The sequence below is a fragment of the Rhineura floridana genome, chromosome 7 (assembly GCF_030035675.1).
Source record: "Rhineura floridana isolate rRhiFlo1 chromosome 7, rRhiFlo1.hap2, whole genome shotgun sequence".
NCBI lineage: Eukaryota > Metazoa > Chordata > Lepidosauria > Squamata > Rhineuridae > Rhineura > Rhineura floridana.
Window position 1 is genome coordinate 45,836,026 of NC_084486.1, and position 26,705 is coordinate 45,862,730.

Sequence of the window (26,705 nt, forward strand, 5' to 3'; positions counted from 1 at the left end):
TGGTCTGTGTTACCTAGGGATAGGATGTGGACTTTTATCGCTTTGATATGCTTGTCCCAAGGACTTGTGCATTCAAAAGAACAAATGAGGACTAAGAGAGCTACTGATCCAGAAGCTTTTATGAGTATTGTAAGTAACCTAGTGGTATTTGTTCAAAATTAAAAGGATACATTTTCATTGCCACTTCTCCAACTCAAGCCCCCCCTCTAAATTCATTCTGTCTCCTAGACCATCCAAACCAAATATCAACCATCCATTTCAAGGGAAAGTGGGAAATGTCATGCACCAAGGTGCATTGGCATCTGCCAATAAAAGTGCAAGAATATTAAAGTTTTTCCTGACAGATGATGACCATGATGACTAAAATGTATATTCTGCCCTTCCTTCCAAAATGAGCCCAGAGTAGCAATGAAGTTGTACCCCTCTTCCCCCTGTCTTCTTTAGCTCACGCTTTCTCTCCTGGCTCCAGTCTTATTCATTTATCCACCTAGTCCAACCTGAAAGAGAAGGGTGAGTTGGGTTGGCAGTAATGCCAGATGAGGAGCTACCAGGCTAGCAGTGCATTTCTCCATTCAGTCACCTGCATGGTAAGTGGGAGGATAAAGGGGAAATCTGTCACTGTAACGCAGCCTTTGGCAACCTGGTACCCTCCAGATGTTTTGGACAGCAACTCCCATCAGTCCCAGCCAGCACGGCCAATGGTCAGGGACAATGGGAGATGCAGGCCACAACACCTAGAGGGCACCAAGTTGGCTGAGGCTGCTGTAATGAATATGCACATACCAAGCTTTGCTCTTTACAAATTTGATGATTAAATCTAGATTGCACTCGTCCTGGCAGTCAGGTCCTGTGGGGCTGGGAAAGAAGTCAGAAAAGTGCCTGGCTGCTGTAGTTAGTGACCGGAAGGCTGAGAAAGGAGTGGCTCCATCCACCAGTCCCAGCTTGTGGAAATCCTGTTCAAGGATCTGGCAAGCCTTCACATGTGCAACCCCCCCCATCCAAAGAGTCTCTCCTAAAATGCACCCATGCCGTTTGGGAACCTAGGTCCTACCTAATAAACTCATTGTTGTGGGGCCTCAGGCAGCCACATCTACTAATTGATCCAGAGCAACCAATACCTCTCATAGTCTAGTCAGAGTGTGCAGGGGTCAGGGATGATGGGAGTTATAGCCCAACAACATCTGGAGGGCACCACATTAGCTACCCTTCCATCAGAAATAGCCACCAATGATTAGTACTGCCCATCTTTGGTTCTATCTAAGCCAAATCATTCCGAATTGTGGAGCAAGCTGTATTTATGGCAAAACAATGTGTTACCATAATTGGGTGGCCCCTGCTGACTCATGTCTCTCCCTTTGTGATTAATGCTTAGTTTAAAAAGATGCTTGATCACTGACATGATGTTATAATTTCACTCAGCATTAAACTACAGTGGGTGGTGAACTGTTAGGTATGATGATTTCACGTCATGTATTCTCTTTTGCTAAACATTACTGAGGGGCTCCAGGTGGGCATAGATATGCATTTATAATAAAACACTAACATGCAGTGCAGTTCTTATTACAGCTTATCAGTCTCTGAAAAAAAAAACTTCACTGTTCAATACACTGTTGCAGGCAGAACTGTGATATCACTTCAGAAATCTAGATGAGATGCGTTGCAATATAAATCCTTCAAGAGGAAAAAAAAAATCACATTTTCCCCTTTGCAGAATGAACTTATTATCCACAAAGGCTACCCCAGTGAGGAGCATGAAGTGGTGACAGAAGATGGCTATATTCTTAGCATTAACAGAATACCATTTGGTGTTAAGAATCAGGGGAATTCAGGTACGATTAATTTATATGCTGTAAAGTAAGGCAGAAGATAGATGTAATATAAAAAGTGAGCTCAGTGCAACTTCTTCAGCCACATTCCAAGGCAAGCTTGCCTTCACAACTGAATGGGTAGACAAGCATACAATGCAGCAGATCTAATGGTGGTCAAAGCCGGGCACCCTTGGCCCTTTCTAGGGCAGTGTCAGCACTTGACACTCTTGGGCAACTTCTAGATAAAGCCTGCTGGCGCTGGCACTTGTCCTGATATCTGTGACTGTGATCCACCATTTTAATTTCACAACATAGTGACACTTCAAGGGATGCAATTTTCTGAAAATCTTGAACTTTTAAAAAATTCTAGTTTCACTCCCAAATCTCAAAGAAAAGTGTGGTTGTTGTTTTTCCTGGTTCTGTTAAAAATGCAAACTATTCTCACGTATTTTACACATTGTTGTATAATATTATACACATATACTCTCCTAAGTAACCAGCACATAAACAGATAACATACATCAAGGCATACCAGCGCTTGGAAAAGTTACTTTTTTGAACTACAACTCCCATCAGCCTCAGAGAGCATGGACACTGGATTGGGCTGATGGGAGTTGTAGTTCAAAAAAGTAACTTTTCCAAGCTCTGCATATAACTGTGTGTAAATATTTTTGTATGAATATACATATACTAGGGGCTGCCGCCTCTGTTCGCCAACTCTGCCTACCATCATCAAAGCTCCCCCTTCCCCCCCACAGGTCGCCAAAGCTCCCCCTTCCACCCACAGGTTGCCAAAGGCTCTAAATATCAGGCAGATAATGGCATTTGATATTTCAGGGTTGTTGTTTTTTTAAAATGACATGTTGGTGATGAGACCCACATTACTTTACTTTGAATAGTGTCACACATCCATGTTGCTTGGGGGGCAGGGATGGAGTTATGACATATATTTTGAAATTAATTCTTAGAACTTGAATTACTTTAACTCAGACCTCCCCCCCATGTGTAGAGTACATTAGCAGCTGGTGGGGCAGACCAGTAGGGCAGAGCAGCAGCAGCAGCAGGACCCTCCTGGCAGTGGCAGTGCTGTACTTGCTGGGACAGGGATGGAGTGGGTCAAGGCAGTGATGAGGTCAGGGGAATGCTGGATGGATGGCAACAGCAGCCCTGCAAGTGCATGCACACCTGTGGGCTACCGCCAACCCTAGCTTCCCCAACCTTACAACGTCATTGCCCCTCCTCATTCTGACCTCACAGCTACTGCTGGAAGAGCACCACTGCCACTCCACACCCTCATACACTGCTGCTGGAGTAGGTAAAACCCTAGCTACCTCTTGTTAATACCACACAGACTTAATAACTAAGGCAAATATTATGTTCCTACTGCAGTTTTGAAACCGGTGGTGTTTCTCCAGCATGGTTTGCTGGGAGATGGAAGCAACTGGGTCATAAACTTTGCCCACAACAGTCTGGGCTTCATCCTTGCAGATGCTGGCTATGACGTTTGGCTTGGAAACAGCAGAGGAAGCACTGAGTCCAGAAGTCACCAAAATCTGACTGTAGGTCAAGAAGAATTTTGGGCTTTTAGGTGTGTTTGTTTGTTTAAGCATTTTTACTCCATTTTTCAGTTGAAAAGGTTCTCAGGGTGGCTTACAGATCAATAAAAAACAAGACAATGCTTGTCCTCAGATATTCTAGGCCCACTTGCCTGTGAAAAAGCCCCATTGAACTTAGTAGGAGCTACTTCTGAGTTGACAGTTACAAGACTGCACTATTTATTAGGCACTGGTGCCAGACACGACTGTGCCCTTGGGCACCAGCCTGTCCCGGGCCCATGGCACGATAGCCCAACACACACATCATACAGGGGGTGTGGAACTAATAAGCCCACCTGTGTGCCCCACCTACCTCTTGTGTCATGTGATGGCAGTGGGGGCATCAGACCCTTAGGGAAGCCCCCACCACCATCTTGTGTGCCATTCATACTGACAGGAGAGGTAGGTGGGGTGTGCATGAGGGCTTATTGAAACCCACGCTGGGGAGAGAGCCTGGGAGCTCCTTCTCTGTGATCCGCGGCAGAGTCAGGTTGTAGGACCCGATGCTGCTGCAGATCACAGAACAGGAACACTACCCTCCCCCTCTGGGCCACAGGGACCATCGGCCAGGGCCCAACCTGACCACCCTCTGGCGCTGACCCTGTTGACCAATATAAAAGTGGCCCAAAGTTCACTGGTGGGCACTTCTGGTCCACTGATTGAGAAATAATGGCTTACAAGGTAGGAGGGGGGAAGGCAATTGGCACAGTGCAAACACGCTAGCAGAAGTGCCAGATTGGCTCTGCCAGTACATTTATACCATGGTAACCTCTCTGCTTCCTCCCCTCCCTCCTCCCTTTTGGTAAGCAACAGCAAACCACCTGTGAGGAAGGAGCAGCTCTGCCCAAACCGATGAGCCGTTTCTAATAAATAAGTACGGAAAGCCGTGCCCTAACCATACCAATATCTCTAGCTAAAGACATCTGGACTGCCCTTTCCCCTTTTTTCTGACTCATCACAGCGTCAACAGAGAGATTAGCTATAAGCAAAAGGAAAAAGAGCCAAGAGCTCAGTCTGTTTTCAGGATGGAAGTTGGAAGCAACAGGTGGGTTAGCTTTCTGGAGTAGCAGCAGAGAACAAGCCCAGCATAAGCCTGCAAATCAATAGCAGAACACTGCTTAGCCTTGACACCAACTCAGGTTCATAGTGTCATGGCTCAATCTAACTTCACTGTGTATTCCCATCTGTGGGACCAATTTCCTATTTTCATCGCTTTGTGAGTCTGTGTGTGTTCCCTTCCCTCTCTAGTTTTGATGAGATGGCCAAGTATGATCTTCCAGCTGTGCTCACCTTCATTCTGAAGACAACTAGACAACAGCAATTATACTACATTGGCTATTCACAAGGTGCTGCAGTTGGTATGTTACTTGGACTAAGGATTCACACATAACAATGACACCTTTGTAACACTGAGCAATGTACAATTAAAGGACTTTAAATAACTTTTATTTTGAAACATTAAACATCTAAATCATTTTTTAATTTTTTTAAAAATGACACTAAGTTAAAATCAGCAAGGGTACAGTACATAGTTATTAATGATTGACTCTTGGCTGAAAAGTTTGAAAGCTTTCGTTTGGGGATCTCCAGGCTCAGAAATAAAGCATACATTGCATAAAATGGATAAGGCGAAGTATTAAAGCATAAAATAAGAGAAAGCTCATTAGATCTTGCTTGAATGAGAACACACCTTACCAAGTCATGCCTCTAAGTCTGGGTAATCAGCCATGCCACCTTGCCCCTCCCCCTTCTGGTAAGTGGCAGAGACTTTGCTCCCAGGGCCAGGTACAGGATGCAGCCTCATCAACTGCTCCCGATTTCAAAGTCAGTCCCCAGTATCTAGATGTTCTGGATGCTCTACAGCAGGTGTGGCAAACCTTTACTCCCATCAGCCCCAGCAAGCATGGACAATGGACAAGGATGATGGGAGTTGTAATTCACCAACATCTGGAGGGCCAGTGGTTCCCTGCACGGGCTCTACAGTCATTTTTCACTCTTCCTTCAGCCTCTGCAGCTGCTTCATGTGAAACCCTTCTTCTGGTGACATCCACCTCAAAAAATAGACCTGTGTTGGACCAAAAAACAGACTTCTATGTTGGATTCCCCCCCCCAAAAAAAGTGTCAACGAGGATGTATGCAGGACAGTGTCAGTAAAGGTGCTTCAGGGACAGAGGAAGTAAAAAAGGATGGCCATTAATTTGAAAAATCTTACGCTAGGGAGGGTTCAGAGTTGATCATGTGGGGAGCCAAAAGGGCTTTTACATGATGTGATTTTTTATGAGTCAAAAAAACAATTTCTAGAATGGTGAGATTTGATACAATGCTCACTTATTGATAAAACCACTGGAAATTAGAGAGCCTAATTTGGTGTGTGGGTCTTTCGAGAAAAGAAAGCTCATAGTGAGCGTCAATGAAGACGGCGTCATGTCAGATAAAATGTGTTGGGATGCAAAAGTGCTTCCTTGATAAACAACAAGTTAAATTAATTATAAGTTGGTAGCCAATATTTAGACTGCAGTCCCATGCATGCTTATCAGACAGCAAGTCTCACTGAACTCAGTGGAAATTACTTGGGTAGATATGTCTAGGATTGCACTGTTATTGTTTGAAACATTGCTATGTAAGCTAAAGGTTTACAGTATGCCTGTCCATGGGCCCTCTAATCTGATTCGGGGCCTGATCCAGCACTTCAGAGCGACCCTGATTTGACCCAGGGCTGACCCAACCTGGATCCATGTCTTGAACTAATTCAGGGGCCCTGCATAGTCATGCAGTTAGAAGGGAAAGGGGAAAAGGAGATGCAGGCAGGCTGCCTGCATGTCTCCTTGCCCCCCCTTTTCTGAACACCAGACCCCCCCTTTGACAGCCCTGGATCACTGTGGGTGGTCCTGATCCAAACTAGTGTGACCTGGGGCTGCCTCAAACCAATCTGGCTGAATCCTGGGTCAACCAAAATCAGCCCAGTTTGGTTCAGGATCCAGGATTTGTCCATATATGTATAATCCTGGTTTAAAGAGATACTTTTGTTCTGTTCTGTTCTATGGACTTTGCTCAACCTCTTTCTTAGTCATTCTTTTTGTCTCTTTAATTTCTCTCAGCATTTATAGCATTTTCAACAATGCCAGAGTTGGCTCAAAAGGTCAAAATGTTTTTTGCCTTAGCTCCTGTGACTAGAATTAAGTATGCCAGAAGCCCTGCAATAAATGTTCTTCGCCTTCCAGAAAGACTCCTCAAGGTATGTTCTGTCTCTTCTTTCCAATACCTGCTCATCCACGTGGTCATAAAGCAAACTTGCTAAACCCTCTCCATTTCACTGGGTTTGTGAAGGCATCTGGCTGTGTGTCATACAGGGCAGTTTAAAGGTTATTGAGGAAAAGTACCGTATAGAGAGGATTGTGATAGTCTGCTTTTGTATGGCAACAGAAGACATCTAATAAAGGAGAAGGTCAAATTATTTTGAACATTCTCTTTGTATTTTACAGGCTGTGCTTGGGAAAAGAGAATTCCTTACCCAGAATGGATTGCTCAAAAAGATAGTTAGTGCCTTCTGTAGCCGGAGATTATTGAACAGTCTTTGTGGAAATGTCTTCTTCCTTTTCAGTGGATATAACACAGAAAATTTAAATATGGTAAGTGTGATCCATTATGTTGGTAACTAGGATTCTAGCTCCCAATTGTCTTTTTAATATTATTTCATATAAAAAGAAATAATAACTGTTATTCATAACTATTTATTCATAAAACACATTTTAAAAATACTATGCACACATAAAAACTAAGTATCACATCTGGAATGTTGTATTCATTTGTAATCTAATTTTTTTTAAAGAAACCTTAGTAAAACTATCTTTGTGAATTCTAATATGATATAACCAAATCTACACTTTCTATACTAGTTTACAGACTAGAACTTAGTTATCCAATAGCTTTCACACTTCCAGAATGTTCCAACACAGTTTGTGGCTGAAAAATATATCAGAATACATTTGAAATGATTATTTTGAGAGAAAATTGAATTAGAAATGTGTATTTCTGAGAGAAAAAATAATTTTAAGAATCAGATTTAAATGCAAATTATTGTGAGGATTTTTAAAAAGTGATATACTAATACATGAGGGGAGAGAGACTCTGTTGCCATCAGGGGAGGCTGCTTCCACCTGCCTTGCCCCACCTTCCAGCCTTCAAAAGGGAGCTGCCTCAAGAGAAGGACTATGAGGGGAGAGAGACTCTGTTGGCATCAGGGGAGGCTGCTTCCACCTGCCTTGCCCCACCCTCCAGCCTTCAAAAGGGAGCTGCCTCAAGAGAAGGACTATGAGGGGAGAGAGACTCTGTTGCCATCAGGGGAGGCTGCTTCCACCTGCCTTGCCCCACCCTCCAGCCTTCAAAAGGGAGCTCCTTTAGGAGGACTTTCTGATCTTTGGGTTGGGCTGTGTGGGTTGGGGGATAGCTTCTACTTTGTTGTTTAGTTTTATTGCTTCTTTTTTGATGTTTATATACTTTTATGTCTGATGTTTATATGCCTTTATTTTGTATGTCGCTCAGAGTGGCTGGGTTTCCAGCCAGATGAGCGACTAATAAATCGAATAAAATAAAATAAATAAATAAAAATAAATACAGATATAGGATGGAATTAATCTATGCCTAAACACACATGAAAGAGACTGATATAAAATAGTCTGATTTGTCCATCCCAGTATTCCTTGCAATACAGAGCTTGATTCCAAAACACCAACACCACCCTCTAGTGTTCAGTTGTCTGCATAGGATAACTATCCCAATTTCTCAAGTAACAATTAATTGTCCTACCAAGTAACAGCCCAAATCAAAGAGTCCCCACCTGGGAGGCCAAGGGCTGTATTACAAGTTCCAGGAAAATACAGAAATCTTTCTCCCAGTCTTGGTATCCAATTCCCAATGAGTTCATGGCTGCACTGATATTTCAGCTGGAGACCTTTTCAATTGAAGTTTTATATAAAACAACCAAAAAGAGTTATATATTTGTTTGTTTATGCTAACATTTATATCCCACCATTCCCGACAAAATGCCCACTCAAAGCAGCTTACAATATCATCATTTAAGACGACAATAACAACCACAACAGCCATACAATAAAAATACAATCAACAATCAAAATAAACAAGAATGATAACAAACCCCTCATAAAAACATCTCAGTTACCACTCTGGGATTTCTTATAGTTAAGAGTAGGCCAGAAATGACCAAGTTGCTATTTACCTGGCTTCCCAATGCAGATGTTGTTGCCAGTAACTTAGAGGGGGGAGAGGCGAGGCAGTGAGGAAGCTGACGAGGTGTGAGCACAATGGTGTGAGCACCACAGGCCTAACCACAAGTGTCAAAGACACTTGAAGAGAGACACTGCTTACAAGTGCCTGTACGCTAATGCTAGGAGCCTCCGAACCAAGATGGGAGAACTGGAGTGCTTGGTCTTAGAGAAGAGCATTGATATAGTGAGCATAACCGAGACCTGGTGGAATGGAGAAAACCAGTGGGATACGGTTATCCCTGGATATAAACTATATCGGAAGGACAGGGAAGGACGTATTGGTGGCGGAGTCGCTCTATACGTGAAAGAAGGCATTGAATCCAGCAAGCTCGAAACCCCAAAAGAGGCAGACTCCTCCACAGAATCGTTGTGGGTGGTGATACCGTGCCCCAGGAGGGACTTAATACTGGGAACGATCTATCGTCCCCCTGATCAAAATGCTCAGGGAGACCTTGAGATGAGATATGAAATTGAGGAAGCATCCAAACTAGGAAATGTGGTAGTAATGGGTGACTTCAACTACCCGGACATAGACTGGCTGCATATGTGTTCCAGTCATGACAAAGAAGCAAAGTTTCTAGATATTCTAAATGACTATTCCCTAGACCAGTTGGTCACGGAACCGACCAGAGGGACGGCAACCCTGGACTTAATCCTCAGTGGGGACCGGGACCTGGTGCGAGATGTAAGTGTTGTTGAACCGATTGGGAGCAGTGACCACAGTGCTATTAAATTAAACATACATGTAACTGGCCAATTGCCAAGAAAATCCAACACGGTCACTTTTGACTTCAAAAGAGGAAACTTCACAAAAATGAGGGGATTGGTAAAAAGAAAGCTGAAAAACAAAGTCCAGAGGGTCACATCACTCGAAAATGCTTGGAAGTTGTTTAAAAACACTATATTAGAAGCTCAACTGGAGTGCATACCACAGATCAGAAAAGGTACCGCCAGGGCCAAGAAGATGCCAGCATGGTTAACGAGCAAAGTCAAGGAAGCTCTTAGAGGCAAAAAGTCTTCCTTCAGAAAATGGAAGTCTTGTCCGAATGAAGAAAATAAAAAAGAACACAAACTCTGGCAAAAGAAATGCAAGAAGACAATAAGGGATGCTAAAAAAGAATTTGAGGAGCACATTGCTAAGAACATAAAAACCAACAACAAAAAATTCTATAAATACATTCAAAGCAGGAGACCATCTAGGGAGACAATTGGACCCTTGGATGATAAGGTGTACTAAAGAACGATAAGGAGATTGCAGAGAAGCTAAATAAATTCTTTGCATCTGTCTTCACAGTGGAAGATATAGGGCAGATCCCTGAACCTGAACTAACATTTGCAGGAAGGGATTCTGAGGAACTAAGACAAATAGTGGTAACGAGAGAGGAAGTTCTAAGCTTAATGGACAATATAAAAACTGACAAATCACCGGGCCCGGATGGCATCCACCCGAGAGTTCTCAAAGAACTCAAATGTGAAATTGCTGATCTGCTAACTAAAATATGTAACTTGTCCCTTGGGTCCTCCTCCGTGCCTGAGGACTGGAAAGTGGCAAATGTAACGCCAATCTTCAAAAAGGGATCCAGAGGGGATCCCGGAAATTACAGGCCAGTTAGCTTAACTTCTGTCCCTGGAAAACTGGTAGAAAGTATTATTAAAGCTAGATTAACTAAGCACATAGAAGAACAAGCCTTGCTGAAGCAGAGCTAGCATGGCTTCTGCAAGGGAAAGTCCTGTCTCAGTAACCTATTAGAATTCTTTGAGAGTGTCAACAAGCGTATAGATAGAGGTGATTCAGTGGACATAGTTTACTTAGACTTTCAAAAAGCGTTTGACAAGGTACCTCACCAAAGGCTTCTGAGGAAGCTTAGCAGTCATGGAATAAGAGGAGAGGTCCTCTTGTGGATAAGGAATTGGTTAAGAAGCAGAAAGCAGAGAGTAGGAATAAACGGACAGTTCTCCCAATGGAGGGCTGTAGAAAGTGGAGTCCCTCAAGGATCGGTATTGGGACCTGTACTTTTCAACTTGTTCATTAATGACCTAGAATTAGGAGTGAGCAGTGAAGTGGCCAAGTTTGCTGACGACACTAAATTGTTCAGGGTTGTTAAAACAAAAAGGGATTGCGAAGAGCTCCAAAAAGACCTCTCCAAACTGAGTGAATGGGCAGAAAAATGGCAAATGCAATTCAATATAAACAAGTGTAAAATTATGCATATTGGAGCAAACAATCTTAATTTCACATATACGCTCATGGGGTCTGAACTGGCGGTGACCGACCAGGAGAGAGACCTCAGGGTTGTAGTGGACAGCACGATGAAAATGTCGACCCAGTGTGCGGCAGCTGTGAAAAAGGCAAATTCCATGCTAGCAATAATTAGGAAAGGTATTGAAAATAAAACAGCCGATATCATAATGCCGTTGTATAAATCTATGGTGCGGCCGCATTTGGAATACTGTGTACAGTTCTGGTCGCCTCATCTCAAAAAGGACATTCTAGAGTTGGAAAAGGTTCAGAAGAGGGCAACCAGAATGATCAAGGGGATGGAGCGACTCCCTTACGAGGAAAGGTTGCAGCATTTGGGGCTTTTTAGTTTAGAGAAAAGGCGGGTCAGAGGAGACATGATAGAAGTGTATAAAATTATGCATGGCATTGAGAAAGTGGATAGAGAAAAGTTCTTCTCCCTCTCTCATAATACTAGAACTCATGGACATTCAAAGAAACTGAATGTTGGAAGATTCAGGACAGACAAAAGGAAGTACTTCTTTACTCAGCGCATAGTTAAACTATGGAATTTGCTCCCACAAGATGCAGTAATGGCCACCAGCTTGGATGGCTTTAAAAGAAGATTAGACAAATTCATGGAGGACAGGGCTATCAATGGCTACTAGCCATGATGGCTGTGCTGTGCCACCCTAGTCAGAGGCAGCATGCTTCTGAAAACCAGTTGCCGGAAGCCTCAGGAGGGGAGAGTGTTCTTGCACTCGGGTCCTGCTTGCGGGCTTCCCCCAGGCACCTGGTTGGCCACTGTGAGAACAGGATGCTGGACTAGATGGGCCACTGGCCTGATCCAGCAGGCTCTTCTTATGTTCTTATGTTCTTATGGTGAAGCCAAACTGCCACTCCTGTCACTGCGCCTGCACTGCACTGACCTCTCCACCACCTTCCCCCACCTCAGTTGGCCTGCTTGCATTGGCTGCCTGTATGTTTCCGAGCTCAATCCAAGGTGCTGGTTTTGACCTATAAAGCCTTACACAGCTTGGGACCACAATACCTGATGGAACGCCTCTCCTGATACAAACCCACCCGTACACTACATTCAAGATCAAAGGCCCTCCTCCAGGTGCCTACTCCAAGGGAAGCTCGGAGGGTGGCAACAAGGGAGAGGGCCTTCTCGGTGGTGGCCCCCAAATTATGGAATGATGTCTTTGATGAGGTGCGCCTGGCGCCAATACTGTTATCTTTTCAGTGCCAGGTCAAGACTTTCCCCTTCTCCCAGGCACTTTAGCATGTATTTTAAAATTATTTTTATATTGTTTTAAATTTTAAAATTGTGTTTTAAATTGTTTTTAAAATATGTGTTTTAAAATGTATATTTGTTTTAATGTTTTTGATTACTGTAAACTGCCCAGAGAGCTTTGGCTATGGGGCAGTATACAAGTGCAATAAATAGATAAATAAATAAATAAAAATAAACATTCCACAGAAATGGTAGCCGTTTCTGCCGCCCAGGTTTGGTTTTGTGCGGTGTCCTCGATTTTCCAAGCTTGTAGTATGGTTTTAGCAATGCTATATCCTCGGACCATGGCAATGCTCATCCTGTTGAAGTTTTTTCAAAAAGCAAATTATTACATTTGTGAATTCAAAGAAACAAGTGTTTGTGGTAAAATTAATATGCTTAGCAACTTTAGAGTTGTAGCGAACGTTTGACCAGGGGAGCTCATCGCTGTTCGAATGCTTGCAAGCAATATCAAAGGTGAGCACAGCACTGCTCTGCAAACAGGGTGAGCAGAGCTGTGCTTGCCTCAATCCTATACACCAGTTCTCCCACTGCTGCCTCCCCCTTCCCCAACCTGAGCAACTTATTGGAGTTTCATTCAAGAGAACACTGGATTCAGTAGGCGGCTGGATGGCCGCCTGTCGGATATGCATTAACTTGGATTCCTGCATTGAGCAGGGGGTTGGACTCGATGGCCTTCTGGTCCCTTCCAACTCTACTATGCTATGATTCTTTAATTAGCTTTTGATTAAGAGGGAGCCAGTAGTTGCAGAGCCCTGGCAGAGCAAGTTTTCTTGCCTGGGGTCAGACTTGGACGAGTATTAGCATCATTTGTACCAGCAAGAGCCTTCTCCCCATTAGAAATTGTTTTAATAGTGTTACTTTCTTGCCAGAGATGCTGGGACAGGGAATGCCTGTTCCGCCTCCAGAAAGAAAACATGCACTGCCAGGGCGGCCTCTGCCACCTTTTTTCTCTTCGCAAAAAAGCTTGAGTTGCTCAGGTTGAGGAAAGAGAAGGGTTGTGGCAGAAATGAACACCCTGGCTTTTGCAAACAGCTCAAACCAAGCACTTGCAAAAGGGCAATCAATTGGATGCTCATATATCTCTAAGCCACTTCTAACAAAAAAGTTGCCAAAACTTTACACGTTCATAAAAGTGAAATGAGCTTTGCTGCCACATCACCAGTACTATAATCTGAATGGGGGGGGGGAGGGAATCACCATATCACCACCTTGAATGAATGGGGGTGGGGGTGGATTAGCATAAAAGAGCCATGACTGTAAAAAAAAAAGAGCCAAGACAGAACTAATGGATACATACAGGATTGATATTTATTTATTTATTTATTGTATAAGTCTTATGTGTACCTTTAGTAAGAATTTAGATTTTTTTGCAGTACTTGGATCTGAAGTGAAGACTTGATTGCCTAGTGCGATTCTGAGCTCCAAATACACTTTGGTTGGTGAATCTCTGGCCTGTTAGGCCTCTCAGCCTAACCTGCTAAACTCTCTAACCTGCTAAACTCTCTCCCTTCTCCCCATGCTACAACCCTCACCGGCCCCCCACTGTGCTCTGCTAACTTTGTATCATATCTACATCCAGGCCTACCTTTTTCATTACATTATGAAATAGAGGGAAGACAATGCTGGATAAGGTGTTTGGCACAGTAGTGTAGTGACAAATTCAGAAGTGCAGGTTCCCTTCAAAATAGTCACAGCCACACACCCTCACAGCCACACACCCTTCTAGGATTATACATCCTTCTAATATTATAGAACAATCTGGCCAAGTTTGAATACTGCTTTCTGCTTCTCTATCACTGTCCCTAAAAAGTATTCTGAAGGAAAACGCCACACCAAGGATATACAATAAGAACTTTACTATCACTGATAATATGAAGAAAACAAGGCCCACAGCTTGGTGATACTTGTAGGCCAAAACTGCAACTCAGAACTGAAACAAAACTGCCACACCCCTGAGCAGACTCCGCAGTTCCTGGTATGGCAAGCCTGGAGGGCTAATACATAACAGTCCCCATTTGACTATCCTTTCTCATTGTCAGAGATATTGCTTGAATTACTGAATTCATTGTCTACACATTTATTTCCTGCTGCTATCCAACGACTTGATGGGATGCTATCATCAGGATTCACTGTCTCTTCTTCTGCAGTTACAGAATTCTCACTCAGCACAACTTGGCTTTTTGAAGTAGGAGTAAATAAGACCTCTTTTCACTCTGATTGGCTCCAATCAGCAGGAAACAACAAAGAAGCAAGTTAGATTACTCTTCTCAGTGGCTAACACACTCCCCTTTCATGCTGATTGGATCATAGGATGTTGGAGACATAGGAACCCTACTTGTCCTGGTTCCCAAAAAAGTAAGGAGTCTAAGACCGCACCCCCACCCTGAGACCCTGGACGACTACAGCACTGGTTTGGCATCTTCGTGAAAACAGTAATTGTGGAGCTCGTCTGAAACTGATCGGGTGTCCAGTGTACCACGGTGGTTAGTAATACATGAAACAACTAAATTTAATTATCAGGGAAGCCACTTCCATTTTATATCCCAGAAAGATGCTAGGGGATCTTGCAACATGATTATGATTGTGAGATCAAACCTCTCTGCGGAGGACTTTTGGGTTGTGTGGACAACGGAGGAGGGGTATGGTTGATTTCATGTGGAGTACATGTGAAATATCATTAAGGTTCAGGGCTGCTCACCCCTTTGAAGAAGCTGCCACTCCCCTCTTGCCCACTCTTCCCCCCCCCCAGTTCCCCTGGAATAAAAGAAAAAAACACCCAATCACTGCCTGCAAAGAAGGCTGCATATTTGGGAGCAGGGGTCAGCATTAGAATATCCCTGCAATTACATGCCTACTGTATTCATGGCTGAAGTAGGATTTGAAATTTAAGAAATTTCAGATTCACATGAGTAGCGACTAGGAATGGAATGACGTATCAGTTTCAGTTCTCTCAGTTCTGCGTTTTTCTAACCTTAAATTTGGTTTTCTACATTTCTGCAGATATTTTAAAAACCTTCATGAAAATTCTTCAGCATTTTAGTGCAAATTTCTCCTAATAAATACATTTTTATATGCAGATTTGACTTATGTACACATTTTTGCAAGCAATTTATCCTAATATAAATTGCGTTCTGGTATGTTATTTTCCCCAACATTTTTTATTTATTTATTTATTAAATTTATTAGTCGCCCATCTGGCTGGTTGTCCAGCCACTCTGGGAGACGTACAAGATAAAAAACAATACATTAAAACGTTAAAATTTAAAACCATAACAGTAAAAAACCTAACCCACCCCAAAAGCCTGCCTGAAGAGCCAGCTCTTCAAGGCCCGACGGAAGCTCATCATAGAAGGGGCATGGCGGAGATCATTTGGGAGAGAGTTCCACAGGGTGGGGGCCACTATTGAAAAAGCCCTCTCTCTAGTCCTCACCAGTCTAGCTGTTTTAACCAGTGGGATCGAGAGAAGGTCTTCTGAGGCTGATCTTGTTGAGCGGCATCCCTGACGATGCTGGAGGCGCTCCTTCAGATAGACTGGGCTAAAACCGTATAGGGTTTTAAAGGTCAAAACCAACACCTTGAATTGGGCCCGGTAAACAACCGGTAGCCAGTGCAACTCCTTCAGCACTGGAGTGATGTGATCTTGCCGGCGGCTGCCTTTAATCAGACGAGCCACCGCATTCTGTACCAGTTGCAGCTTCCGGACCGTTTTCAAGGGTAACCCCACGTAGAGCGCATTACAGTAGTCTAGGCGAGAGGTGACCAGGGCATGTACTTCCGGTGGGAGCAGATGGTTGGGAAGGTAGGGGCGCAGCCTCCGTATCAGATGGAGTTGATACAGCGCCGCCCGGCTTACAGCCGAGACTTGAGCCTCCATGGACAGTTGGGAGTCAAGAATGACCCCCAGGCTGCGGACCTGGTCTTTCAGGGGCAATCGTACCCCATTGAGCACCAGGTCCACATCCCCCAGCCTTCCCTTGTCTCCCACAAACAGTACCTCGGTTTTGTCAGGGTTCAGCTTCAGCTTATTCCTTCCCATCCAGCCACTCACCGACTCCAGGCACTTGGACAGGGTTTCTACAGCCAACCTCGGTGAAGATTTAAATGAGAGATAGAGCTGCGTGTCATCCGCATACTGATGACATTGCAGCCCAAATCTCCTGATGATTGCCCCCAGCGGCTTTATATAGATGTTGAACAGCATCGGGGAGAGGATGGAACCCTGTGGCACCCCACAGGTGAGAGGCCAAGGATCCGAAACCTCATCCTCCAATGCCACTCTTTGGTACCTACCAGAGAGGAAGGAATGGAACCAAAGCAATACAGTGCCCCCCATGCCTAAACTCTTTAGGCGGTCCAGGAGGATAGCGTGGTCAACGGTATCAAAAGCTGCTGAGAGATCAAGGAGGACAAGGAAGGTGCATTCGCCCCTATCCAACGCCCTCCTCATATCATCTACCAAGGCGACCAAGGCTGTTTCAGTCCCATGTCCAGGCCTGAAGCCCGATTGAAATAGATGTGTTGCATGTGCAACATATTGCATGTGCAGAGTTTCCCTAATATCTGTACTTTTGTAAACATTGCTTGGTTGGAGAACTGCATCACAAATTTGGATAAGTGTGAATTTCAAGGATGCCTGTGTTTCGGTTCTCATATTGTTTCAGAAAGTGCAAATTTGATAAATTCAGCTTTAAATGCAAATTGAATCAAATTTCTCACCCATCCCTAGTAGCCACCAGCATATGTTATGTCAGCTCTGGACATACTAGTGTTCCATAATCCTGCTCTGTTCCAGACATTTGCACTACTGTAAGATTCTTTATGGGCTTGTGATCATCACATTGCCACTACCTCATCCAACACTATGTGATCTAAACGTAGAACAGTATTATCAGGAGCCAAAAAAACCCAAAGAGCTCCCATTAATGGAGAAAAGAGTGCCAACTTCACTCAGGGCCTGTTCACATGGCGACTTGCTGTGAGATTGATGCTACTTGCATCCCCATTTAATTTGCATGGTTCATGTGACATTGCAGGCAAAGAGAAGCTAGGATGCAGTTTTTCCCTTTAAATCCGCATTAAACCAATCCGGAGATAATGTGAAAAGTGAAGGAAAAACCGTGTCCGCTTCACAGCGTTACTCCATGTAGGCACTTTGCTTTGCCGTTTTTTCTGGGCGGGTGGATCCAGCACTTTCAGATACTCCCCTTTCTCTGCCCACTGAACTTTCCATGAATTTCATTTTGTTCCCCACGGCTTAACCAACCACTTCCATCTCCCTCTCCTACATTGGAATTTGCTACAGCCTTTCTCCCCCCCTCGCTCTAATCAGTTTCTTGTCAATTGCACCCCCACACTCTGGGATTCAGCCCAGAAAGGTGTGCAATTGACAAGTAGAAACAATGAAACTAAGAAAAACCATCTCCCCACCCAAATCAGTATCATGTCAATTGCACCCCCAGGCTCTGGGCTTCAGTCAGGAGAGGCCTGCAGTTGACAAGAAGAAACAATGAAACTGACAAAAAAAACCCCATCTCTCCCCCCCCCCCCAGTATCTTGTCAATTGCACCTGAAAGCTGTCTGGCTTCAGCAGGGAGTGCAATTGACAAGAAACACTGACAAAAAACCCACCTTCCCCTTCTCCTTTAGCAATAGCGATACACCAGAGGGAGTAAACATGTAAACTTGGGGCCGGGGGCACGAAACAGCGACACCAATTCTTCCCAGAGGAACACCAACTAGTGTGAACAGAAAACAGCAGATTTGAAGGTAGGAAGTGTGAACCTTGCAAATCTATTGTGATGGCAAAAGCTGCGTCTTTGCTATGTCTTTTACTCCCATGTGAACAAGCCCTCAGTCAGGTGGAAAACTACTGCTGGCGGTTCTCCTCCCAGTGGTAGCAATTGGAAAGCCCTGGAACACTGGTAGCTTTGGATCCAGTGGATCCAAAGCCTTGAAGATCACCCAAAGGGGTCTGATCCTTGAACCCTTTAGCTACACTAGCCTAGAGCTGTCACATCACTCTCCCCAAATCCATTTAGGATTGCTCATTTAGGTCCCTTGAAATTAATGGGACAAGTTGGTCATGACTTAAATCCCACTGGTTTCAATAGAAAGTAAGTGTAAATAACTTAGTCTGGATCCAGCCCATTATCTTTAATAATGTTATTCATTATAGGTATTCCTTATTATCTACATAACTCTTTAAATATTAATTATAATGCTAGTCATTTTACTAACTGAGAATCACCCTTTGTTGACTTCCTTCCTTCTACCTTTCAGAGCCGAGTAAATGTGTATGTTGCTCGGCTACCAGCTGGAACATCTGCTCAGAATATACTGCACTGGAGCCAGGTATATTATTAATTTTTAAAAGGTTACAATTTGGAATAGTGTTACACATTTTATTTATTTATTTATTTAAAATATTTCTATCCCACCCTTCTACCCTATAATAGGGCACTCAGGGTGGCTTACAAAAATAAAATCAAACACGTACATAATACATATATATAGGGAGTGGTACTAAAGGGGACTACAAGGGTAAAAATTAATGCAGAAGGCATAAAATCAGTGTCAGGCTCTGCCTTCAGTCCCTCCCAAAGACTCTCCGGAACAAGATTGTTTTCAGAAGTCTCCAGAAAACCATCAGGGAGGGAGCAGAGCAGACTTCTTGGGGTAGGGTATTCCAAAGCTTGGGGGCCACAGCTGAAAAAGCTCTCTCCCGCATGCCTGTCAGTCTAACGTCTTTCACTCCAGGCACACAAAGGAGACCAGAGGTGTGACCATTTGAAAGAGTGTTACACATATGCCATAAAAAATCATATATTGTTGGCGATTATAACCAAAGCATGATGCATAAACTATGTACAAATCCTTGGATTTGCATATAGCAATATGTACATACAATAATATATGCAAATCATAGGATTTTGAATTTATCGGAGAAATGGCAATTCTCCATTAATATCAATATTGTTAAGTAGTTCACTCTTCCCTTTCCTAAGCCAGGATAAGGCCTGGACTGCACTGGTTCAGTTTTCTTTGGATGAAAGAACACTGGAAATGCCTGGTGTCTTTCTAGTGTCTACTTCTTTACAAAAGTGCAAGTAGAGAACAATGGAAGCAAACAAGTTCATTCAGTAGAGAACATAGATACTAATTCTGCTTCAGATTCTCAAAAAGCCACTGTATTTGTTTATAAAACTATTTATATGCCATCATCTTATATTAGGATGTCATAGAACAATATGTAAAAAATAAAAGGAGAAAAACCGTTAAAACAGTACAAAATAATAATTAAAATGCCTGAATAATCAAGAAGATTTTAAACAACCGCTTAGGTCTGTCAGCATAAAACATCCTTGTACCCTAAGGATTCTTCTATTTTAGCCATCCAGCTCAGAAGATCAAAGCAGTACTCTGTCTCTCTCTGTATGCCCAAATTCAAATTACAAACTGCTTCAAGATATATCACTTTTTCTTTCCCAAACTCTGAGGGAAGTCTCATTCTAAATGCTGGATAAAGAATCCAAGACTTCTGAGCTCTTTTTGATCACCTTTAAGTTATTAAATAGGCAAGCCATGCAGATAAACACAAACGCATAACTCATAGTAATATATTATTATTACTAGTAAATAAATAAGAGTGGGAGTTCATCCGACCCAGGCTTGGATTTGGAAGACCCTCCTCAAAACGGGAGGGAAGTCTCCCAATACCTGAACTTCTTTTCCCTGCTCAGATCATAATCTAAGTGCTCAGGAGAGGAAGCTCTGCACACACTGCCAACTTACACTATCTTTCAGTTCCTGCCAAAGCCATCTTTGTCACCTCCCAGCCCCACTAAATTCACTCTTCATTTTCCTGTTCTTGTCTGCAGGGCACAGGGACAGCAGCAATGACAGCAGAGGGGATGCAAAAGCTCCTCCTCCCTTTCTCCCCATCTAAGTGACAGAGTGATGTCTTGTCTAACAAGAGCCCTTAAAAGAACTACACTTCCCACAGTGCACCACACTCCAGAGTGTGTTTTTTTGCCAAAACTGGTGAAACAGTTCTATTCTTTTTAGTAGTTCTTTTCTACCTATTTAATAGACACTTTCTTACAGAGTTCAGGCTGCCAATTAGCTACTGGGCTAACTTCAGGGTGATGGTTTGGGTGTCTAATGCTCTATGTAGGGACCAGAATACCTGAAAGATTCTCTCACCCCTTATATACCCAGTTGATCACTGCACTCTGCAGGTGAGGGCCTCCTGCATATACCATCTCATCAGGTGGTCTATTCTGCACAACATAGGAAGTGGACTACCCTTTGGAATTCCCTTCCCTTACATAATAGACAGGTGTGTTCTCGGTTGTCTTTTCGGCACCTACTGAAGACCTTTCTCTTTCAACAAGCCTTTTAAGTAGAGACCTTTACCCCAGTCTACATGTGTTTTTAAGATGTTTTTAAGACGTTTTTCCTACTTTGTTGCTTGATTGCTGCCATGGGCTCCTTTATAACTCCAAGTCAGAAACCCAGGCAAGACTTTTGCAATGAACTCCTTTGCATGCCTACTCAGAAATAATCCCCATTGAGTTCAATGGGACTTACTCTCAGGCAAGGTATGTAGGACTGCAACCATAATAAAAATAACATGAATATAAAGCAAGAAGATATAAATCTAAACCCTACAGGAACAATGAGAGGTTTCACTGCAGATGAAACTTTTTTTTTTTTTTTTTTTAAAAGAATATAGACATTAAACGTGCCATAAGCTCAAACTAAATTTAGGTAATGGAGAAAAGAGTCTATATAATCCTTATTAGCCCTTAATTTTTATTCTTTGTCTTTCCTGCTAGGCTTTCCATTGTGGACTATTCAAAGGTTATGACTGGGGTGATGAGACCAAGAATAAAGAAAAGCACAATCAGGTATGCAATGCACATTTATTGAAAAGAAAAGCCTTTGAAAAAGAAAAGCAAGGGGGGAAAAGGATGGGAGAATGGGATCTATGTGCAGAACTGCCAAGTGGAGTTAGATAGGAACCTCTTGGCACAGGCCAAGTTCACATGTTTCCTTCATAATCAGCAACTCCGGATTCTAAATGGCCAGGTATGAATCCTGAAGAATGAGGCAACATATTTGCCATTAACTGGCCCTATAGAAAGTGAAAACTGCCTGGAGTGCACTTGAAGTACTAATTGCCTCTCAGTCACTTGACAACTAGTTAAGGATGGAGAAAAACCTGCATGTTAGGTGCAATGATGCATTAATATAACATGTAAATTAATATAACATGTAATTGAGCCCTGAGATAATGGGTGTGAAGTGCCTTAGACACTCAAAACGTATTGTGTAAATGCTAAGTGTTTTTATATAAGACCTTTTAAGAAGCTAGTGAGATATTATAGAAAAAGAACAGCCAGAAAAGATTGATTGGAGAAATGTCGTCAGAATGCTGCAGCAATACTGCATAGTAAACAATCAATAATGTTAAAGGAATCCTACACAGTGGGTGAAATCAGCCAGATTTGGCATTTCTTTGAGAAGTATCTAAGGACACAAAAGCAGCACCAAACTTCAGAGTTAAAACTTTAATCCAAATTTTGAGACATGCTCCAACTGTTTCAGTAACAACAGTGACACAAGGATGGAGTGACAGGGACACTTGTCCTGGGTTATATCTGGCTAGAGGAGATACAAAATTAGCACAAAAGACTGTGTAATATATTAACAACAATAAAAGCAATATTATGACTGCAGCCCTATGAATACTTACCTGAGGGTAAGTCCCACAGTAGGACTTGGTTCAGAGTAAACATGCATAGGATTGTACTGTAAAATGTACATATTTCTTTATATCAAATAATTAGACAGATTGGCTGGAATTCGATGCACTTTTCTGGGAGTAAATACCATTGAACTCTATGGGGCTTATTTTTCAGTAGGCATGGGGAAATAAATCCAGTTATTTTCTCATTTTCATATAAACCTATCTAATTCATACTTTCAGAAACAATGTACAAACTGAAACACAGCTATCCTTCAAAATTCACACTTCTCCAACAAAAAAACTGTGTACAAAAGAAAACACTAGGGGAAAGTATACATAAAATGCATATCTTTATGAAAATAACAAATGGAAATACATTGTGTTAGGCAAAATTGCATAGAAAAATAATTATATTCGTTGAAATACACACTGAAATGCTGATGAATTTTCATAAGGACTTTTTTTTTAAAAAAATTGCAAACTGACGAAGAAATGTGGAGAATTAAACAAGGTTGGAAAAGCAAGAAACTGAATTTGACAGATCTTCCCATTCCTACTGCCCATTGAAGGTGGTAGACAAAAAGCCCGGATATCAGTATATGCTTAGTGAGGGCAGGACGCCTAACCAAACAGCACATCAGAAGCTTTTCACTGGCTGTGTGCCTGGCATCTAAGGGCAAACCTGCATATAACACCCTGTTCTTAGCATTTGTTTCTGGCCCCAAATGTTCCTATTTAAGTTTCTGGCCCCAAATGTTAGCCATTTAAGACTATAGATTACTATTAGGTAGGCACCTTCTGTTCTGTTCTTGACATCTGTCCTGGTTTTGATGTCTGCTAAACTCTTTTTTGTTTTCATAAGCCTAGACAGGTGTGTAATTTTACATTTTTTATTTAATTTTACCTTTATTTAATTATATAAATAAATGTGGCAGAAAGGAGTTCTTAACCCTGTCCTTTCTGTCATTTTTCTGTCAAGAATTGCACCCACAGGTGATTCTTGCCACACAATGGGAAAGATGCAGCCACCCATATGTTTCTATTTCCACTGTCAGAAGCAGTATGCTCTTAAAAACCAGTGACTGGAAGGGAGCATGCTGTTGCCCTCTTGTTCTGCTTGTGGGATTCCAACAGGCATCTGGTTGGCCACTGTGAGAAAGGGTGCTGGACTAGATGGGCCACTGGCCTGAATCAGCAGGCTCTTATGTTCTTATGTTCCATTGCAGGAAAAAAAGAAGTGTGGGATGATTTTAGCAGAAAAACTGTATGCTGAGGAATCCTCTCCCCCATGCCACTTTTTGCATTTCAGGAAACAAATAAAATTGGAGAGGGGGGCAAAACACGTGTGACTGCACTATGCCTTAACACAGTAAAGCACATTTGGCAACTGAGTAGTACTGCTGGCTGAGGAGTTGGAGAATTGAAGACATGTGGCATTGGTTACCAGCAAGCAGAAGGGTATTTGGGGGGGGAGTTGCACAAGGGCTTGTGAGCTGATTTGTTGTAGAATGACGGGACCAATTGATCTGAGCCACGAGTAAGCTTCAGCAGAGGGAGATTTCAAAGCCAATAACCATTCTTAGCTCATCCCAACTTTTGCCAATCACTTCCTCAAAAGATCCATTCGAAGGTAACTTCTGTTTTATTGTTTTTCAAATTTCTTTACCTACTAATTTGTGGGGTTGGCAGGTTCTATGGCTGCAACGGGGGGCACTGAATTGTGAGCCTATATAGGACACAGAAATTATTATTTTGGGAATGGAACAATTTGTGGAGTAAAGGAGCTTGGATGAGAACTGAAGAGAAGGTTAAGATTAATGAGATGAGAAAGGCATTAAATTCCATAGTATTAAAAGAGTGAGTTTCACATGGTGCAGTCTTGGCATCATTGGAAGAAACAAAAGAAACACTTGATGGGAAATACTTAGTAAAGATGATCCACACCACACATTGAAAGTGCATGGCTTCTCCCAAAGAATCCTGGAAATTGTGGTTTGCCCCTCACAGAGCTACAACTTTCTACCACCCTTAACAAACTAAAGTTCCCATGATTCTTTGGGAGAAGTTCTGTGCCTTAAAGGAGGGTTGGGTGTTCTTTGAATGTGTGGTGTGGATCAGCCCTAAGTATCAGTAAAGTTGAGCAATGCTGCAAGTGATAAAATCAATTCAAAAGAAGAGATAAGGGAGAGTAGGAGCCAGTGTGGTGGAGCAGAGTTGTGGAGCCACCCTCCTGACACTGGCACTGCTACAGCTTACCTGGGATGGGGATGTGGGAATGGAAGGGCTGTGCAGACACCATTGTGGGAGCACCTGTTTGGTTCTACTGGTGCATCCATGCAACCCTGACTTTGCAGCTACTCACCCCATTCCAGCCTTCTCCAGGTAACATGTAGCACACCCTGGGCTGGGAGGACTGCTCCACAGCTCTCCACCCACCCACCCACCCACCCACACCTACCAGCACTGAGAGAGGATAATTATAATTCAAAAGATAAAATATGTGTTGGTCATCCATTTACTGAACGTTTTTTTTTTTAAAAGGAGGCAATGACTCAACAGGATTCTTTATATGTTATACACTTTCCCCCCCTTCTAGTTTATCCCTCCTTTATATAAAGTGGAAGATATGACTGTGCCAACTGCAGTATGGTCTGGAGGAAAAGACCTGCTCTCAGACTCCAAAGATGTTGCTATATTACTCAGCCAAATTAAAAACCTTGTTTCCCATCAATCAATTCCGGAATGGGCTCATCTGGATTTCATCTGGGGCATGGATGCACCTCACCGCATGTATAATGAAATCACTGATCTGATGAAGCAACATGCATAATCCAATGCAAAAATGTGGCAGCGTGGAGCAACAGTTTGACACTTTCCACATCAGCAGAAGCATCCTGAAGTTTTCTTCTTTTAAAAATGTACAGTCCACTGAGTTCAGTGGGACTTACTTGAGAGTAAGTGTGCATAGGACAACTGCCTTCATCATGGGACTGACAACATTGTTGCTTGGTCTTTGTGTCATTTGCTTCTGAATTGTATTGCCAACATGTCAGAAAAATTGTATAACAAATATAATATAAGCCATTTTAAAAATATTCCTTTTTGGATTATTGCAAACAACTCTGCTACCACACGTCTTGCATTTCTTCATGAAATGCAGCTGTTATTAAATTATTAACATGAATCTAAAGCTTTTTGCTTTTTAAACTCAAACTGGTTTAAAAATGGTCAAACATTTTAGAAACTCTTACAGCTCTAGAAGAGAGGCATCTAAGCTAGTTTCAAAGAACTTGAAGACCAAGTATCTTAACATTTTGGGATGTACCCAGTCGTATTGTTGCACTCAGTGGGCTCTTTCATCTAGCAATGGCTTCCATGAAGGGACGGGGGAGATAGGTGACTTCCTCCTTCCCCGTGCAGACCCCTGTGCCTCCCCATTCTGCTGCAGAGAGTTGGAGGACCCTCCAGAACATTCTGTTAGGTAGTGTAGGAGGCTACAGGGGCAAGGGGGAAATCTTGGTGTCTCTAGGTAAGGCTGGAAAAAGCTCCTGCCTGAAATCCTGGAGAGTGTCTGCCACAGTCAGTATCAACAGTACTGAGCTAAACAGACCATTCCTCCTATATTCCTATGAAGTATCAGATAAATACTGTTTTTTTTAAAAAAAAATGAAGCTACCATGATGGACAAGTAAAGAGCTATCTATGTGAGGTCAACAATCTATTCCAAGTGGGAACAGAAAAAAGCTGGCCAAATATGATAAAGGAGATCAGACAAAAAGTATTAGACAAGGGCTGGCTGACTAAATGACACCATAACTGAGGATATGCTCAGTTTTTCTTCCTTATTTAAAAAGATTAAGATACTGGCCTTCAGTGGAGCATCAGAGCAGTTTACGAAAACACCATAAAAAACACAAAACAAAGCAAGAGCATGTTTTTTTTTAAAGCCCAGAAGAATAAAATTGTCTTTGGCCGGCATCAAAAGGATAACAAAGTTGGTGCCAGGTGGGATTCCCTGCGGAGATAATCCCACAAATGGGATGCCACCTGTTGAGAAGGCACTTTCTCTCTGTTTACCACCCACCTTATATCAGATGATGAGTGCACCTGGAGGAAAGCCTTAGAAGATTATCTCAATGCACAAGCAGTTGGTACAGGGGCAGGGTTTAGTACCTGGAATAGGGCTTTAATGGTAAACACCAGTGCATTGAATTGTGCTCAGAAATGGATGAAAAGCTGGTGCAGTTCTTCTAACATTGGTGAGATCTGTTCCCACCAACTGGTCCCAGTCAACAGCTTGGCAACTGTATTTTGACCTAACCAATGTTTCAGAACAATCTTTAAAGGCAGCCCTCATAAAATGTATAACAGAAGTCAGTAGGCATGTTGTTACCAGAGCATGGGTAACCAGGGTATCCCTTTAAAGAAGAGGCTGTAGTTGGTGTAGCAATCCTAAATGATGCAAGACAATCCTTGCCACAGAGGCTACCTGGGCCTGCACTGACAAAGCTGTACCTGGGGGTGGTGGTCCTGGATTATGAACTTGATACTTTCAGAGAGGATTGGTATGTCCAAGAGCCTCAGTGTGCCCAGTAGGATTTTTTACTTATTTGAACATCAAGTCATCCATTTATTGCAGACTCAGTCTCGAGGTTATAAGTAGTTGAGCAATTCTTTGGATCCTGGCCCACTGTTCTGTGCTCATCCTGTTTTCCTCCACAGAGTAATTAAAGTTTTTTCTGGAGTG

The 26,705-nt window shown here is 42.8% G+C and overlaps 1 protein-coding gene across 1 annotated transcript; it reads left to right on the top strand.

Moving 5' to 3' along the window:
• The first annotated feature begins 15 nt into the window (after nt 1-15).
• Nucleotides 16-24,906, top strand: LOC133388370 (lipase member M-like). Its single transcript, XM_061634342.1, has 9 exons — nt 16-129; nt 1,712-1,829; nt 3,198-3,396; nt 4,652-4,761; nt 6,502-6,638; nt 6,886-7,032; nt 18,487-18,558; nt 21,045-21,116; nt 24,555-24,906. Exons 1-9 carry the CDS (start codon nt 25-27, stop codon nt 24,786-24,788), a joined length of 1,194 nt encoding a protein of 397 aa, XP_061490326.1. The 5' UTR covers nt 16-24; the 3' UTR covers nt 24,789-24,906.
• Nucleotides 24,907-26,705: the final 1,799 nt, after the last annotated feature.

What these genes read in the sequence shown, in the direction of transcription:
- LOC133388370 (XM_061634342.1), top strand. Translation starts at nt 25, where the DNA reads ATGTGGACTTTTATCGCTTTGATATGCTTGTCCCAAGGACTTGTGCAT. An exon ending in CAGAAGCTTTTATGAGTATT is followed by an intron (nt 130 to 1,711) that starts GTAAGTAACCTA and finishes TCCCCTTTGCAG; the next exon opens with AATGAACTTATTATCCACAA. An exon ending in TTCACAAGGTGCTGCAGTTG is followed by an intron (nt 4,762 to 6,501) that starts GTATGTTACTTG and finishes AATTTCTCTCAG; the next exon opens with CATTTATAGCATTTTCAACA.